Here is a 16048-nt window from a genome sequence, read left to right on the forward strand (position 1 = left end):
GGATGTAGGAAGAGAAATTTGTACCAGTTGATGGCAGAGCATGGAGTTCTGCATGTAGTCAGATTTGCTGTTGCTATCCTCAAATTAAAAAAAAAATAAAGATGAACTATTAAAGCAGAATTTCTTCATGTTTACAGGCTTGTTCTTCTGAAATCCACTTAAATATTTTCTTTTCAATTTTTTTGCACTTGTCTAGAAACATTAGTGAGGGAAACCACTTTAGATATTAGTGTTTTCTCTCCCAAAAGGTATAGGGTGTTGGTTGAGTGCCTTCACACTGCTCTGAGCTCTGCTTAGCTTCTCAGGTGATGAGTCTTGCATTATCCAATTGATTTCAGGCTTTTGTGTGTAAAAACAGTGGAGATGTCTTAATCTGATTAAAGCAATTCACTTTACAGATTATTTCCATGCCCTGTAGACAAGCTTTGTCCTTAACTACTACGCTCTGTGTATGAAGTACAAACTGGTCAGCTTGTTTAAATTCCCCAAATGTTAATGGTTTCTAAATCTGAGCTGAGTATAAGGCAAGGCTTTCCTGCTTTTTCACAGTAAGGATTTTTACCAGTTTGCTTCCTTCCCCTTCATGTGCCTGCCATAGGATGATCTGTTCTTCAGGAAAAAAAAATAAAAGAAAAAGCTCTTTTCCTATTTTCAGCTAGCTGGTATTTACTAGTGGGTTCTTGCCTGGTATATAATCTCACTGGAACTGTAATCTCTTGAGGTTAGTGAATAGCGTAATTAGTCCTTTGTGGTTTTCCTCCAAAATTTGGTTATCTTTGGGTATTCTCTCCATATGTACAGTGCTGCTTACTCCTGGCTAGCTCTTTCAGCAGTTGTTTGTGTGGTGTGCAGTGCTGCTGTGGAAGCGTTTTGTCCCTTTCTGCACATCGAGGACCTTCCTCCAGAATGTACCTCATGTTTCAGCATTAACTGGTTTTTTTCACGCTCTGTTTTTCCTGAAGGGAATCAGCAGCTGTCTTTCTCTCCCTTGGAATTTGAGACCCCCTTGATTTGTTGTGTAACTGGTGTTTCTGGCCATGCTGTTGGTCGTCCTCCTCAGAGCTGATCCACCTCTGACAAGCAACCCTAAGCATGGGATTTTCCATGCATCTTGTGTTGCTGTTGTTTGAGGGTTCAAATCGTTTTTCCTCCTCTCTCTTAATATGTAGTTGAAATGACAGACTGGTTCTCATCAATCTCAATTGATATGGAAAATTCACTGACTGCATAAAGGTTATTGAAATCTATTTTGTCCTTAAGTTTTCTTTCTAGGCTTAAATGCATTTTTAGCTTGACTTTTCTTCTGTGTTCAAGTTGTTTTCCACCCACTCCCACAAGAGAGCTTTTGAACCTGTGGACAAGCTTTAACCACAGAGGACAAAGGTCTTGCTTCTGATACTGAGTTTCTATGCACTTAACAAAAAACTTATGGACAGAAAGAGGAGAGAGAGACACAGCATCCTCCCAAGGAGAAAGCTGTACCAGAAGCTCAGCTGTGTTCTCTGCCAGGACATATTTACTTATTTAAAGTAAAACTTTTGGTCAGAGCCTGCACTTTCTGTGATGCAGGATAATCGACCACAAAGCTACAGGAAATCAGCTTTATAACATTTCTTTCTCACAGCATTAATTGTTTTGGTATTTTTCTTTTCTATTTCTGCTTGACTTTTTCTGAACTTGTGGGCAAGGAGTTTATTGGCATTACTTTCCTTTTTGTAGTTACAAAAAAGTCCTTTCAGACTTGCTCTGGTTATGGCTCTGTTTCCCTATAACAAAGTTCTCTTAAAAGCTGAACTCTGACACTTATAGCTTCTGATCTTAATCCTACACTGTTTCTTTTAATTTTCTAGCCCGTAGAATATTTGAATTTATAGTGTGCAGATGAAGTGTGGAAACCAAATCACAGCGTCCAGATCATCTTGGCATTGTAAAGAACAATGAGGCAGAAACAAAACTTTTCTTTTCCCCCTAGATTTACTTTAACTGTCTCTTTAGCCATACAGAAAAATTAAATCTGGGCTGAATTGTGCTCCAGTTGTGAGCTTTGGATTTGGTTGTTGAAAATCACAGCATTCCCTATAGTGTATCTTGTGCTTATTTTACAGCAGTGGATATCTGGTTTTCCCTCTGGCCTTGAAAATAGTCTTGGTAGGATGTTAAATGTCGGGTTAGAGTTTGCATCTCAATGCAGGCATGTGCAAGGGTTCGTGTGGACTCCAGGCTGGGAAGTATCACCTATAGTGTTCATCTTGCCTGCACTCAATAGTCCTTTTGTGAGAAGTCCTTCAAACTTGGCTACAGTGACTGCTAGAAATTGGGAACTCCCTTCTAAAGTGGTGGTCTTGCCCACACCATGAGAAGCCAGTCTTTTGAAAACCATGGGGTGTCTTCCCAATGTTCCTGTAATATGCCTATTAATGATGAGTCTAACCCACCTTCTGGTAGTCTCGGTTTTACTAGGCTATGGCAAGCCCAGAAAACCACCCAACAATTCACCATTTCTGTTTGTGTAAAACACAGAAGAAAACTGTCAAAAGCGGCTGTCAAAGCCTTGACAGTGTGCTGATGCTGTCTATATATGGCTTCTAGAAAAGTGGCTTTATCTTTTCAAGGCAAGGCTGCCTTCTCTCATGCTGTACACACCAGAGTATTTCCAGTTAACACAGTGTGTGTAGTAAAACCAACTTTTTATGCTGGTTGAGATAGAAGGTAGTTTTTGGTACTTTTAACTCTTGATCACAACACGGTACAGTAGCAGAGAAGTAGTTTTTGAAGTGAGTTATGTTGAAATGATTTGGTTTTGCATGTGTTGTGAAATTATGAAAGATATAGTGAAATACAGGAAGACAGTGCTTTGTGCACAGAAATGCTAATTTTACTGTGAGAACTGTAGTCTTCTATTTCCCTTGTGATTTCTTTTTTTTTCCAAGAGAAGTCACATGACTCTTTAATACTTATTTTAATATAAATATGGTTACATTTACATTCACTTCAGCTTTAGTTGCATTTCAAAGTATTTTTATTCGGCCTTTATTAGTTTAAAGCTGAAAAAGTACAAAGTATTTTTCTATTTGTTTTCTTAGCTTCTTTCACTTCTGAATTACTATACACAAAATATGTATTTAAAAGTTTATTGTCCCATTGTCTCTGTGAAAGAGCTGTAAAGGCTGGTAGTAGTTTAATGAACTGCTAAACGGCAGTTCAAGGTGGGAATAATTTGTCAAAAACCTGAGGAAAATTAATCATTACTTTGCTAAAGCCTCTGTGTCGTGTCTGTATTTGGCCTAGCAGACAAACTAGAATGCCTGATTGGGATCCTTTCTGTGACCCTGAAAGCTGTCAGCCTCTTGTTCCCCTCCATGTGGTTGTGCTAGAAGGTTTTTTTGGCCAAGTGCTGGTTAAGCTTTTACTATGTGGGTTACAAAATCAACTGGCTGCTCAGCTCTCACTGGGGACGCAGGTACTCGACGAGATTACAAAATTGTGTTTGAAAGCACGAGCACAAAAGAAATAATCCTCTGAGTATTTGCTTCACTGGCTTGATTGGTGTGAAAAGAATGAAAATTCGAGGTAGTGAGACGAAAATACCAAGCCTGCTTCTCCTCCTGGCTCTGAAATGTGGCACGACTCACTTTAACCCTCCTCCATTCCCCTGGAGTAGCCTGGGTGGTGGGAGTCGTAGGAATCCTGACACTTCGCCTTGGACACAGTGCAGTTTCTCTTGGACATGGTGTAACCGAGCCCTGCTAACTAGAGCTAATCTGTGCTGTGAAAACAAGCTGCTGCAGTGTTAGACAGCAGCAGATGAAGTTTGGAGTCAAAGCCATGTGGATGTTGCGGTTAAATGGGATAGAAATTGTCAGACAGGTGCAAGTCAGCCTAAGTGTTTCTGCCCGCTGTGGGGGGAATGCCTGCAAAATCCGTGTTAATATTTCTGTCGCTTAGTAACCCTGACCTCAGGGGTTATCTGAAAGGGGCTCAGAGTGGAATTTTGTTCATTTCCTGAGAGCTCTGCAGAAGCAGCGCCATCCAAGTGCCCCTTTTTCAGAAATCGAGTTAACAGCAACAAGCATACTTGTATTGTGGGAAACACTGATAATTTTCCCGGGAAACTGGGTTTAATTTAACTGTATTCTCTGTAGGGATTGCAAGCGTGAAACGTTCCTATAGTGTCTCATAGTGCGTGTGACCTGTTTATGTGCTCCAGGCTTATTGAGAAATAACACTTCAAGCCCTGGACAGCAGAACTGGAGTCTGTTCCAAGTTGTCCAATTGCTGGTCTGAATTTGGGCTGGTTGCAAGGAGAGCTAAGTGGGACTGCTGTGTTAACTCTTCTGTTCCTGAGTCCTGTTCCTTAGTCACCAGCATATCAATTTTAGTGGCATTTTGGACCAGATGCCCCTTGCTGAGTTTGTATTGAAAATTTAATACCACCTGAGGAAAGGAAAACCATCCTTAAAAAACAACAAGGGGAAGTCAACCCTACAGCAGTTGGCTCACAAGTGGGTTGTTTAGATGATTGGATATTATTGATGCCTCTAAGTGCCTTTAATTAAGATTGGTTATATACTTTCCCAAATGCAGTAAGGTGGTGGAAAGGCGGTCTGTAAAGGCATGGAATTGTGTGAGTTTGGGGCCAGGAGACAGAACTGGAGGCTGGGAAGAGGTTGTGACTTCTTGGTATGTGGATAAGTTTAGGATAGGACCCAGATGGTCTGGTTCTGTGAACTTTATCCCCTAGTCTGGTGCTATTCAAACGGCAGGCTGTGGTCTAGGTGGATGGCTAAATTTTTGTGGTTCCAAAATGCCCTCTGCTCCTGCAGAGGTTTCCATAGTTGCCACCTTTCTGGTCACTGGAAACAGCCACTGGGTGCTGCTTCAGGTCCCTGAGAAGGGAAGAGCACTTGGGAGAGCTGGAGGTTCCATCAGAACAGACCTCACTATAGCTTCCAGTAGTCTTGGATAAAATTGACTGGCCCTGACCTGTATCATACCTATGACTTTTTAAAAACATAGTAGTGAAAATGTCAAGTTTGAATTACAGAACATCTCCTCATCAGAAATACCAAATTCTTTGCTGACAGTTGTGTGCAGCTCTGATGTTTTCCACTTACTTTCAAACATGATCCTGTCTGAAATCAGAGTGCCACAACAGTATGTGTTGCGGCAAATTCTGGATTGCTGGTGACATTCAGCAGGTCAGGTCATGAGGGACAGATACCCCTGTTTCAGTGATGGGTGTCCCTAGAGATAGTTAAAAAGAAAGAAAGAATTTCAGACAAAATATTCTGGAAGAAGGCTTAGAAGTTGCTGCTTTGTATTTCAGAGAATTTCAGTCCAGAATTGTGATCAGGAAGTAGTAACTGAGGACACTTAACCCAAAGTACGCAGGTGCTGACATGAATGTCTTTGGAGCTTGCTGAAATTACTGCACACTTTGCTTTGAAAACCTACCTTAAAGAAATTCTGGAAAGATTTGGTTGCCTGATGAACAAATCTGTATTTGATTCTTCATTCAGTCTGACTCTTTTGATGCTGCCAGAGATGAAATTAAACTATGTGATAGTGTCTTTGTTTTTGTTCCAGTCCTATAAAAATTTCATTCCCCCAAATACGCTAATGAAGCTTTGACTTGACATGTATTGTGGCTACAGGTTTGATGGTTGTTTTCTTTTCTTTCAGCTCTGCAGTGTATGGATGAGTCCAAGCCATGTGTTAATGAGGGAAAGTGCATTCCATATCAAAATGGTACAGGATACTGCAAGTAAGTTGGTTTAATTTCTAATCAATTTAATTACTGATTTTCTTTCATTCAGGACCCTAGCCAGAAAAGAAATGTGAATTTTAAAGATTTTTTTACTGGCTTCTTTTAGTGTAACAGTTTTAGCGCAGTTGGTATTTCATTATAATGCATTAGTTCTTGTGTGCTAGCTTTTTGTAATGTCAGAAATCTGGAATTTTTGTTCAGTATTTGGGTTTGGATCTTGTCAGTTGGATTTCTTTGTACTAGGTTGGGAACTGAGGCCGAACCAATCATAGAGGTAAACTCTATACGTTGTTTCCAGACCCACAAGCTAAGTTGAAACTTGCTCTCCATCTTACAGCTCGCCTTACTTTATAGAGCTCCAGCCTCAATTTGAATATTTTTGAGGTTTTTCAGAACTATTTTGCACTCTGAAGCGTGCCAATTCCCTTCTATTGCTTGAGAGCAAATAATACCTGTGAGTTGCCAAAACACACTAACAACTCCCCCAACCAAACATCCACATTTGTGTTCATCATGTAAATTGATTTTGGTAAATGTTTATACCCATCTTCAATGGTGCCTTCACTTTGTTGCTGCATGGGAAGCTCATCAGCACGAGCTTTGGCAGGGTGTGTATTATCTGGAGAATATCACATCTATTTAAATGCAGTTCACCTTTCAAACTGCAGTACTTATATATATATTTTTTAATGAAGTGATATTTTGCCAAAAGATGTGTCCTCTTGGTTTGGCTGGGTTAATTTACTACGTCTGCAGTAAGCAGATTATTTTCTAAAGGTTATTTACTTCATCAGTTCAAGTTATGTCATATTCTAGCATGCTAAAACATTATCTTAATGCCAGCATTCTTTAAATATTAGTGAACTTTCTCTTGTTTTAGCTTGGCTAACACACAGCTCTGCTCTTCACACTTCTCCACACTTCCATTTTCCCTAACCACAACCTTTAGTTCTCTATTAATGTGGTACATAAAGCTTGATGTGCTTAAATTGCACCTGTGGCACACAAAGGGGAAATCATAATCTAATTTGAGGTTCTTCTCAGGTTCAAATCAATACCTGATGTGCAGAAATGCCACAGAAAAAGCAAATATGTAACTTGTTATTCCCTGTAGGTTTCTTTTAAAATTTCAAACTCTTACTGCTTTCTAATATTTTCCTTTCAATGCCTATGGATGTCAACTTAAATGAGCTGCCCTTCTGAAAAGAGAGCTGGAACTTTCCTGCTTTTCACTTGTATTCTAAGATAGAAACAAGAAATAGGTGTCTTTTGTAGGTCTTTCTGATGGGTACTTAAGCATGTTAGTGTGGAGCCAAAGTATGTAGGTCACAATGAAGGTAATAAACAAGACAGTTATTAATATTGATGCTGCTTCTATCTTCCTAAGGATGTTTTCTCCAGCTTGCATGTTCTTCTTAATCATGTCTTTATGATTGTTTTTTACAGCCTAAGTTGGTTCATCTGATTAACTTTTGTTCACTATTTGTAGTGCAGTCCAGATCTTGACACATTTCCCTTATTACAATGGCAGCTTTGACCACATTTTTTTAGCACACAGTTATTTATAATTCTAATGTTGCCTTCCTCCTTTTTGTGCAAAGTGTTCTTGCAGGTTTTAAGCCAACCCCTCCTTCAAGAAACAGCTCAGTTCCTTTGCAGGTGCCCTAGTAATTGGAAAGGCTAACAGAGAGCTGTATACAGAGATTAGTATGTGTCTGGTTTTTAGTTCTGGCTCAAGAACCCTTTTTTGCAGAAAGGAAGGAAAAAAGTAGCAAAACCCACCTCGATTGTGGAGGTGGCGTTCCTTCTCTACCTTTAGCGAGCTGATTCTTAGCATCCTGTTTTGGTTTTAACTTTTTTTTTTCTTTCCTGCACTATGAGGAACTCTGAATAGGGGAACTTTCTATCCGGTTTAGTAACCTAAATGACTTTCTGAATTTTTGATGGCTATAAGAGTAAAAATGTTTTGCTCAGGGAACTGAATTTATTACTAAAGCAAGTGGCTTGGCTTCTGGGTCTGCAGGATCTCTCAGTGATTAGCAGCATCTCCACCCCTTCCACTTTTTTCAAGTTATCTGCAGTACTTCCTCTGCTGGGCAATAAGTTATTATAGCAGGCTCTCTTCCTCTTTCTGTATCTCCTCTTGGCTGAGTTGTTTGTTGTAGTGTGTGGTCAGGCCATCCAGTCAGTCTTGCTGTCTCCTAAGAATTGAGCGAACTGCTGAGGGAGAACCTGCATCAGCAATAACCAAATGTGATAAGATATGAGTAAGCACTGATAACAAAACACCTAGTCTAGATATTTGTCCCAGCAGTGGATGGCAGCATATTGCTGAAGCAGCTTTCTTTGTCTGAAAATCCTGTAGCATCTACTCCATTAAAAGAGAAAGCCTGTTTTCTGCTAAGAAACCTTTAGGATGGTGTATCTGGCACCTGTTATGGGAACAGGGATTGTGACCCTTGTAAGGAAGCCGGGGTTGGAGCTTTATCAGATTGCTCTTGTGAGCGCCCTTTAAGTAGCTCTGTTCCCCTGGTGACGCTGCTGGCCCACGGCTGTCATTCTGTGGCACTGCTCGATAGAGTTACTGACCTCCTCTGACCTTGATTTTATATTTAGAAAATTACACATTCCTGTGTTTGCATCTTCCAAAGCCAGACTTTTTTTGTGTGAGAGCTCTTTCTACGCTCATTCAGCGACTCTCATGGTGAGGGCGTAGTCCTTATTCTAAAGAATATGTCTGTATCTGCAGCAGCAGCGAGAGGGACCTGTCCTTCCAAGCTTTCTAGGTCCTGCTTTGACAAAAGGCAATTTCATTTTGGAGTTCGGCTTCCCTCTGTACTGTTATGGGTTTTTTGTTGTTGTGATGGGTGGGGTTTTTTCCACAAAACATCTCCAGGCAGCCTTTTACACATACACATTGAAGTGTCAAGCGTGAAGGAGCCTTCTTGCATCCTCTCATATCCAAAGAGAAGCAGGATAACAGTTCCTTGTTGCTTAATGCTGATTGTGAGCATCACAGCAAAGCAATTTCTTGTCTTCCCTGCTGCTGGATGAGTGGGAAGCAGTAGTAGGAAGAGTCTATGGGAGAGTGCTGTGACTTTGCAGCATTTTCTGGAGTTGCAGCAGGCTGGGGAGGAAGGTGTGGGTCCAGGGAGCTGTTTCAAGGACAATCAGAGCAGAGATTTTGGCATCGCTGCCTGCTGTTTTCTGAGCACAAGGACCTGCTCTGCTGCAGGTGGATGTAGGATTGGGCAGTGCCTCTGTGCTTGGAATGGGGCAGGGCCCTGGAGCAGAGAGCCTCTTAACTGATTTCCCCATGTCCCACAGCTGTGGCCTCTCCCAACTTCCCGCCCCGGTGGCAGGGAGCAGAAGCAAGAGTGTGCCAGGGAGAGAAGCAGAAGTGGGTGCTGCAAAGTTTAGGGAGGAAACTGGGCCTTGCTACTTCTTGTGCTTGGCAGGCTTTGACGATTGAATTTTTGACCTCAGGACTGTTGCAATTTGTGTATCCAGAAGGGATAGCTGTAAGTCTGTGAAACCAAGTACTGCTTTAACACTAAGGTCTTTTGTTAGCCCTGATGGTGTAAAAAACCTCAGAGCTGTGCTTAGTCAAATGGGGACACTGGAGTGCCAAAAGGACAGTGTCTTTCAGCTTATCCTTTCATGCCCCAAGCTGTCAGGGTTTGTACAGCTTTGTGTGCCTCTGTCTCTTCAGTGAGAAACGTTTTTCTCACAGTGTGCTGAAGTTTGTGCACCTTTTACATTGTATGATACAGTTTTTGCCTCTTATGTGTAGACTGGCAACAGGAGGACCTCAAAAAAATGCTAAACTCAAAGGAGCAATAGCATGACAGTAAGGGGCTTCTATCCCAGTTCTAGCTGCCAATAACTTCAACTCCCTTGCAAGGTTTTTGACCTACATTTCCTTCCAGATGGACCTTCATAAATGAATTTTAACTTGGATTTAAGAGGACTTCTGGGGCTGAATGCAGGATCTCAGGCTGCAGAACTGCTTCTGAGACTGCAGCTGATATCTGCTTAGGATCTGTCTCAAGAGACTAATCACTCCTAGACCAGTGAATGGGGAATACCCATAGGAGACCTTGTAGCAGGATGAGGTCTGAGAGTTTTCCAGAAGAGGCTAAATGCAGAAGTTGAAAAGTTGTCCCTTTCTGAGAATGGTCTGCCCTTTTCTGTTTCCTTCTGTCTCCTTTCAGAAGTTAAAGGAGACCCTTGAGACCAGGGTAGAGGAAAAAGGGGAGAGTACACATGCTGATAGCTTAGATTCTGGGAACGGAGTCGTTATTTTTCAGTCAGAATTTTCTATTGTGAGTTACTTGTGCAGACCAAAAACTCTTCAGAGCCAAAAAAAGCTGAACTAAACTTTGCCTGTTCACACTCTAGCTGCTGTTGCTCCTTGGAGCACTGTGGAGTGCTTCTCTGTAGAGGCATTTTCTGCAGACTAGGAACAATAGCTTGTGTGCTGCTTTAAAGGCAGGGCAGGGAGGCCGTCCCATCCCATCGTTTGCATTCAAAGTATGACGCATAAATGGGCGCCTTGAGACATGGGAAGGAGCGTTTGTAAAGCTAACCAGAGAATCCTGTTCTCCCTCCTGAGAGGAGGTGTAGGTGTGGGAGTCAGAACCCGGGAGCCAGAGGGAAGTCTGGTTAAAATCTGTAACAAAATAGTTGAGACCCTTCTCACGTTAGTCATCCGACTGCATTTTTTTTCCCTCTCCGTTGAAGCATCTTCCAATCAAAGTGGAGGGAGTGTTGGGTTGAAGGGGGGAGAAGCAGAACGACGAGGAAATTCTTCCCTTCGCTTTTTAAATTAAAACCATCTGCTTTCTTCTGTGCATCTCCAGATGATATCATGGGCCTGAGTAGAAAACTCCCATGAAAATCAAACATCTGGAAGTCTGGTTAAAATTGTCTATAAGGTGCATTTGAAGAGACTGTCTTGTGAATGTGCCCAGGCAAATATAGTGCAGCAGATGAGGAAGTTTTTCCAACAGACCAGACATACTTTCCAGAAGGCTATTGAAAGCAGGAGAGGGCTAAGATTTGGAAGGTAACTTCAATGTAGCTTTGTGGCAGAAGAGCCAAAACCACAGCTTTTGTCAGTCTTCTACTTTGATTTGCAGCATTAGGTTGCTGGACTGAATGCAGCTCTCTGTACTTACGGATACTTCAAATTTGGATAAATACCTTCGTTTTGTTTTTACGTCTCTTGTTTAGCTCCATGAGAGCCTGAGCTAAGGCAAATGCAGACTGGAGCTGAAAAGGAGGAGGGGAAAAAAAAAGAGGCTGAGCTCTAAAGTATTTGTGCTGGAAAGTAGCCCAGAGAGAGTAAAGGAGAAGCTTTAATTAGAAGCAGCTGCATAGCTGATGCAGCCCACAGGACATTTTCCCGTTTCAAACTCTCTAGCTTTCAGAAATCACGATTTGAATTAAGTTGTATGTGAAATTTGTTCTTAAAAGATTAAATTCCTGCTGAAGTAGGTTAAGAGACCTCATGTGCTTCCAGAAAGTGCCAGAACAAACTTCATCTTCCTGTTTCTTTTTCTGAGTGTTAGATGGAAAACTGAGGAGAAACGGTGGCTTTTATTTGGAAAAGATTTGGTTTCCTGTTCTGAGCATGTCATTTGGAGCTGACACAGGCTGCTACAATTTTAAGCTGCTCTGTAGACAAGTGGGTTTTTTTTCTTCTCCTAAAGAGAACTTGAAAGAGTAGGTTGGGATGAGAGCAGAGCAAGGGTGGTGGGAAGCTGGAGTTGCTTTGAGTTTAATCATATCCTTTAAAAAAGTCTGGACTTAGACTGCATGTTTTCAGTGTTTGCCTCTATTTTTAGAGAAACAATGTGGTGCCCAACATGAATTGGGAGCAAATACTTGCAGTTTTGTCTACACCAACATTTAGAACTAAATTACTAGTATTTGTGCCTAGAAATGTTGATGACAGGAGACATGGTTGAAAATCTGGACTGTAGGTTTTTTGTTCTTTAACATTCAAAAAGGATTGCATTGAATTGCTGGAGAGGAAAATTGCCTAACTCTGTGACCAAGCACTTCTCCAGGAGGAGAACAAAATGATGGGTACAAGGGCCATGTATACCTGACCTACCATCTTTCCACAGGCAGGCATGTTCCTTCTTCCAAATACAAAGAGCTGAAGTAAAAAGAGCTTTTGGTGTTCTTTGTTGGAGCGCTCTCTCATGTTTTTCTGATTAGCCTCAGAAGATACCAGAACAAGCCTGGTCTTGGAGCACTCCTCAACTTCGTACCAGAACATTTGTGTACAAAATGCTGGGCCATTTGTGGGTGATGGTTGTCTCAGAGCACACATCTCAGCTTTCCTTTTAATTCATACCAGCAATACTCTTAATCGGTGTTTGGGCTCCCTTCTCCCTCATGTCTAGGGGCAACAGTTAAATGCACTTTCCAGTATCCCTGAGCATTGGGGGGTTGTAGAGAAGACATATTTTGGGGGTTTGTTTACTTGTGTACAAAACATGAAATGTTCTTCTAGACTTTCTGGTTTGCTTTACAGCCTTTCAATGAAAAAGCAATTTAGGATTTAACTTTTAGGTGCGTTTTGGTTTATTTTATAGTTGCTGGTGGAGTGGGTGGTGGTGGAGGAGCTCTTGTTTGCCTGATGAGATGGCCTAGGTGTGGTTCTGTGAAGTTCTGGTTTGTTGCTCTTTCTTTCATGGTAAAGAGAACTACAAGTGCATGTCCTGTGCCTGCAGCTGTTAGTCCGAGGAGCTTGGTTCACTGCTGCCTGGTGGTGATGAAACCAGGAAAATTCCCCAAAACCAACTCTTGTAAGGCTTCTGGGACTGAAGTTCAGGTTGTCTTTACACAACCATCAGCTGCACAGAGATGTCCAGAGACATGATTTAACTGTGGTTGCCCAGACGGTCTCTGAGCAGAGCCAGTGCACCGTGTGCAGGCTTGAATGCCGTGGGAGTTGAGCAGTGCTCCAGCTCCTGGCACAGCTGTCTTTGCTGGGTGCCAGATTTCGATGTGATCCAGCTCCTACAAAGCTGTGCTGTAGCCCGCTGGCGTTTGGACTGATTTCCAACCTGAAGCGAGGAGAGATTTTGGATGTTAAAGGGAACCTATAGCACTGTGGGGTTTAGGCCCAGAATGCCCCAAGACTGCCTCTCATGTGATGTGGCTGCAGCTCATGCTGACCCACAGCCTTCGGCTGTTACACCGAGGATGGCACAGGAGGCAGAGGATATTCTGCATTGGTATTGTCTCAGAACTTGCTTTCTGTAACTTTATTAATTCTGCCTTGCCGTGCAAAATCTCTTCTTTCATGTCTGTTCTTGGGTATGAAGTTAAAAGCATTAAGGTACGGTGAAAGGAGCCTAATTTGGGTGTGGGCAATGGTAAATTACAATTATGCACATATGACTTTCCTGCTTTAGACATATGGCTAAAGCTAGTTAATAAATTTTAACATGAGAAAAAACAGTTGTGGTCATCTAGTAATGACCCCTTGCATAACTTGGATAATAACCTCTCTGAAAGCTTTGTTTGAACTAGCGTGCATACTCTCCCTGAAACAGCCAATCCTGGTGTTCTTTTAAACAAGCATGAGTGATGGAGAAATTCCACTGCAACCTTAAATGCGTTGTCCCAGTCGTTTCTCTCTGCTGCTGAGAGACTGTGTCTGAAAATAAAGATACTATCCTATTTCTAATCTGAATTTGTCTAGCTTAAACGTTTAAATGTTTAGTTCTGTTATCCCTGTGTCCTCTAGATTGGGAATTATTGTTAAATATGCATTTCATAGTGGAAACTTTGAGCTTTTGATTAACTGTCTTATTCCCTTTTCCCTTTGCTAAATAGACTGAGCCACCTGAGCTTTCCGTCGTGGCCAGAGTTTTCTATTAATCATTACTGTTGGCTTCTTTGAATTAATTTCAGCTCTTCTCTCTTAAAGAGCAAGCACCAGAACTGGTGTAATGATTGTACTAAGCATTCATCAGGTGTAGCATAATCTGATTTGTTCCTATTTGATATTTGCTGTTTGTACATGTAATGTATTCCTGGCCAAACTGTCACACTAGGAATTCACATGTATCTGACTGTTAGGAAACCCCCAGAGCAAGTATGTCATTCACAGCTCAGTCTTGTGGTTTTGGGGGATGCTGTATATGTTTTGCTTCTAGAAGTATGAATTTGCAGTGCTAAAGTGCATCTTGTATACTGACTGCATATTGTATTACTGCTCTCTATCAAGAACTTGTCTTCTCTCTTACCTACATGTTTGACAAGCATTGATGTTTTCCGTTGTTAATCATCAATAGATGTGTTGAATAGGATAGGAACAAAGGCAGATTCCTGTAGGATTCTGTTTAAAACACAGCTTCGTGACCATTCTTTGATTTTTAGAGCCTATCTAGTTAGATGTGGGGTTTTGTCGTGGTGGGGATTCTTTTCTGGTGGTGGTTGTTGTTGTTTATATGTTTTCAAGTGTGTTTTTCTGTCCGATCTACATATACTTTTACGTGCATCAAGGAAAATGCACTCTCTACTGTTACATTCCTATTTGAGGACTACAGACTTTGCTATTTCTTGCATTTGGAATATGTTCCCGTAGATTTGAATAACTCATTGATTAAATAATTACAGCTATCCTGATCTGGAGCAAAGCACATCTAATGTTCACCTCTGATTTTTTATTTTTTTACAAAGAAATACATGTTCTCTTGGGCTGTATCTTGGGTTGCTCACCAGTTAAAGCAGGCAGCTGTGCACTACAGAAAGAGCTGTTAGTGGACAGTCCTGTGTGTTAGATGTTATTTTTATCTAGCATGTACCCTTGCAGCTTTCTGCTACCTGATAGAAGCAAATGGAACTGGGGAGGGACACAGAGGTGGGCTTTGCAGGCCTGCTTGCCTGGATCCTCTATCTCTGGAAGTTAAATGGAAAATCCGTAGTACAAAGGCCAGTTAAAAGATGGATTATAGCTGACAAGCATAGTCAGAGTGTATTGACATAAGTTTAGGTTAGAGAGAAGTAACTGCAATTATTCTGCAGTTGGAGATCTTTGTATAAAATATTGCCCTGGTTGTAGATAGTGTGTGTGTACTCTTTTTTCTGTGGGAGACAGAGGAACAATGACCTTGTCGTTAGGGTGCTAGCCAGGGGCGTGGGAGACCTGACTGCAGTGCTTGTGTTGCTATTTGAGTGCAGGCTTCAGCGAGTCCCAGTCCCAGATGCACTTATCAGCATGAGGATAACAGTATATTCCTGTCTCACGGGAGCGTTGTGCAGAAAGATCTGCTACAGATCTTCAGGTCCCCAGACGCTGCATTTGTACAATGTTTATAAATATTTTTGGAAGATGGATAATACCTGGTGTTAATACCTTATTAAACTGCTTGATTTACTTCTAAAAAAGGATGCTCGTTAGAATGGGAGTAGGTGCAAGGAATTGTTACTCAGTAGTTCTTTAATGCTTAGGTTTTTATTGAAGTTTTGAAGGGAAGTGCAAGAACATGCTCCTGCATTTGATGCAACTCTGATTGAGTGTGGTATTTATTTTGTAATGAGAAATTTCACAATTTGAACTTGGGTTTTCAGTGGTCTCATTTGAGACAGTCCCAGAGGAAGTCCCTGTTACATGTGTGACATCAGCCTTTAGGTTTGTTAGTGTTACCATCAATTACAGCAAACTTCAAGACTTTCTGTGGTCATGGGACTTCATTCCTGGAATCTTCCCAGAACAGCAAGGCTTCAGGTGGGACTGCTGCAATTAATTCTTTCTCTGTTGCAGGTGTCGAGAAGGCTTTCTTGGAGACTACTGTCAGTACAGAAACCCCTGTGAAAGCAATACCTGTAAGAACGGGGGAACTTGTGAAGCTGCATCCCTGATAGGAAAACCAACCTGCAAGTGTGCTCCAGGATTCACGGGGGAGGAATGTCAGTATTCAGAATCTCACCTCTGTTACGTGTCCCAGCCCTGCCTGAACGGAGGAACTTGTCACCCCCACGGCCAGGACACGTACGAGTGTGTCTGTCCTCCAGGTTTCACAGGTGGGCTTCTGCTTTTGTACCTCCTCCTTTGGGAATTGCTTCACCCTGGAATGTTCTGGGGCACTTGTAATATGCTCGCAAATTTTCTAGCTCCAGCACAGGAAATGAGAGGAAGTCTAAATGACTTCATGACCAAAAAAAGCAAAGGGGAATAGGGAATCAAACTCCCTACCCTTTACACGTAAGCAGAAAAATATTTGTATCTTGTGGGGTTGTCCACATGGGAAAACT

The 16048-nt window shown here is 41.7% G+C and overlaps 1 protein-coding gene across 1 annotated transcript in view; it reads left to right on the top strand.

Annotated features, from left to right (window-relative positions):
* Positions 1-16048, top strand: part of NOTCH2 (notch receptor 2) — an 82745-nt gene that overhangs the window by 3913 nt on the left and 62784 nt on the right. Inside the window, exons 2-3 of the mRNA XM_085068410.1 lie at positions 5683-5764; positions 15558-15817. Coding sequence (XP_084924536.1) covers positions 5683-5764; positions 15558-15817 — 342 coding nt within the window. The remainder of the gene's footprint in view (positions 1-5682; positions 5765-15557; positions 15818-16048) is intronic.

Source organism: Lichenostomus cassidix, chromosome 8 (assembly GCF_008360975.1).
Source record: "Lichenostomus cassidix isolate B80296 chromosome 8, HeHo_3.0, whole genome shotgun sequence".
Lineage (NCBI taxonomy): Eukaryota > Metazoa > Chordata > Aves > Passeriformes > Meliphagidae > Lichenostomus > Lichenostomus cassidix.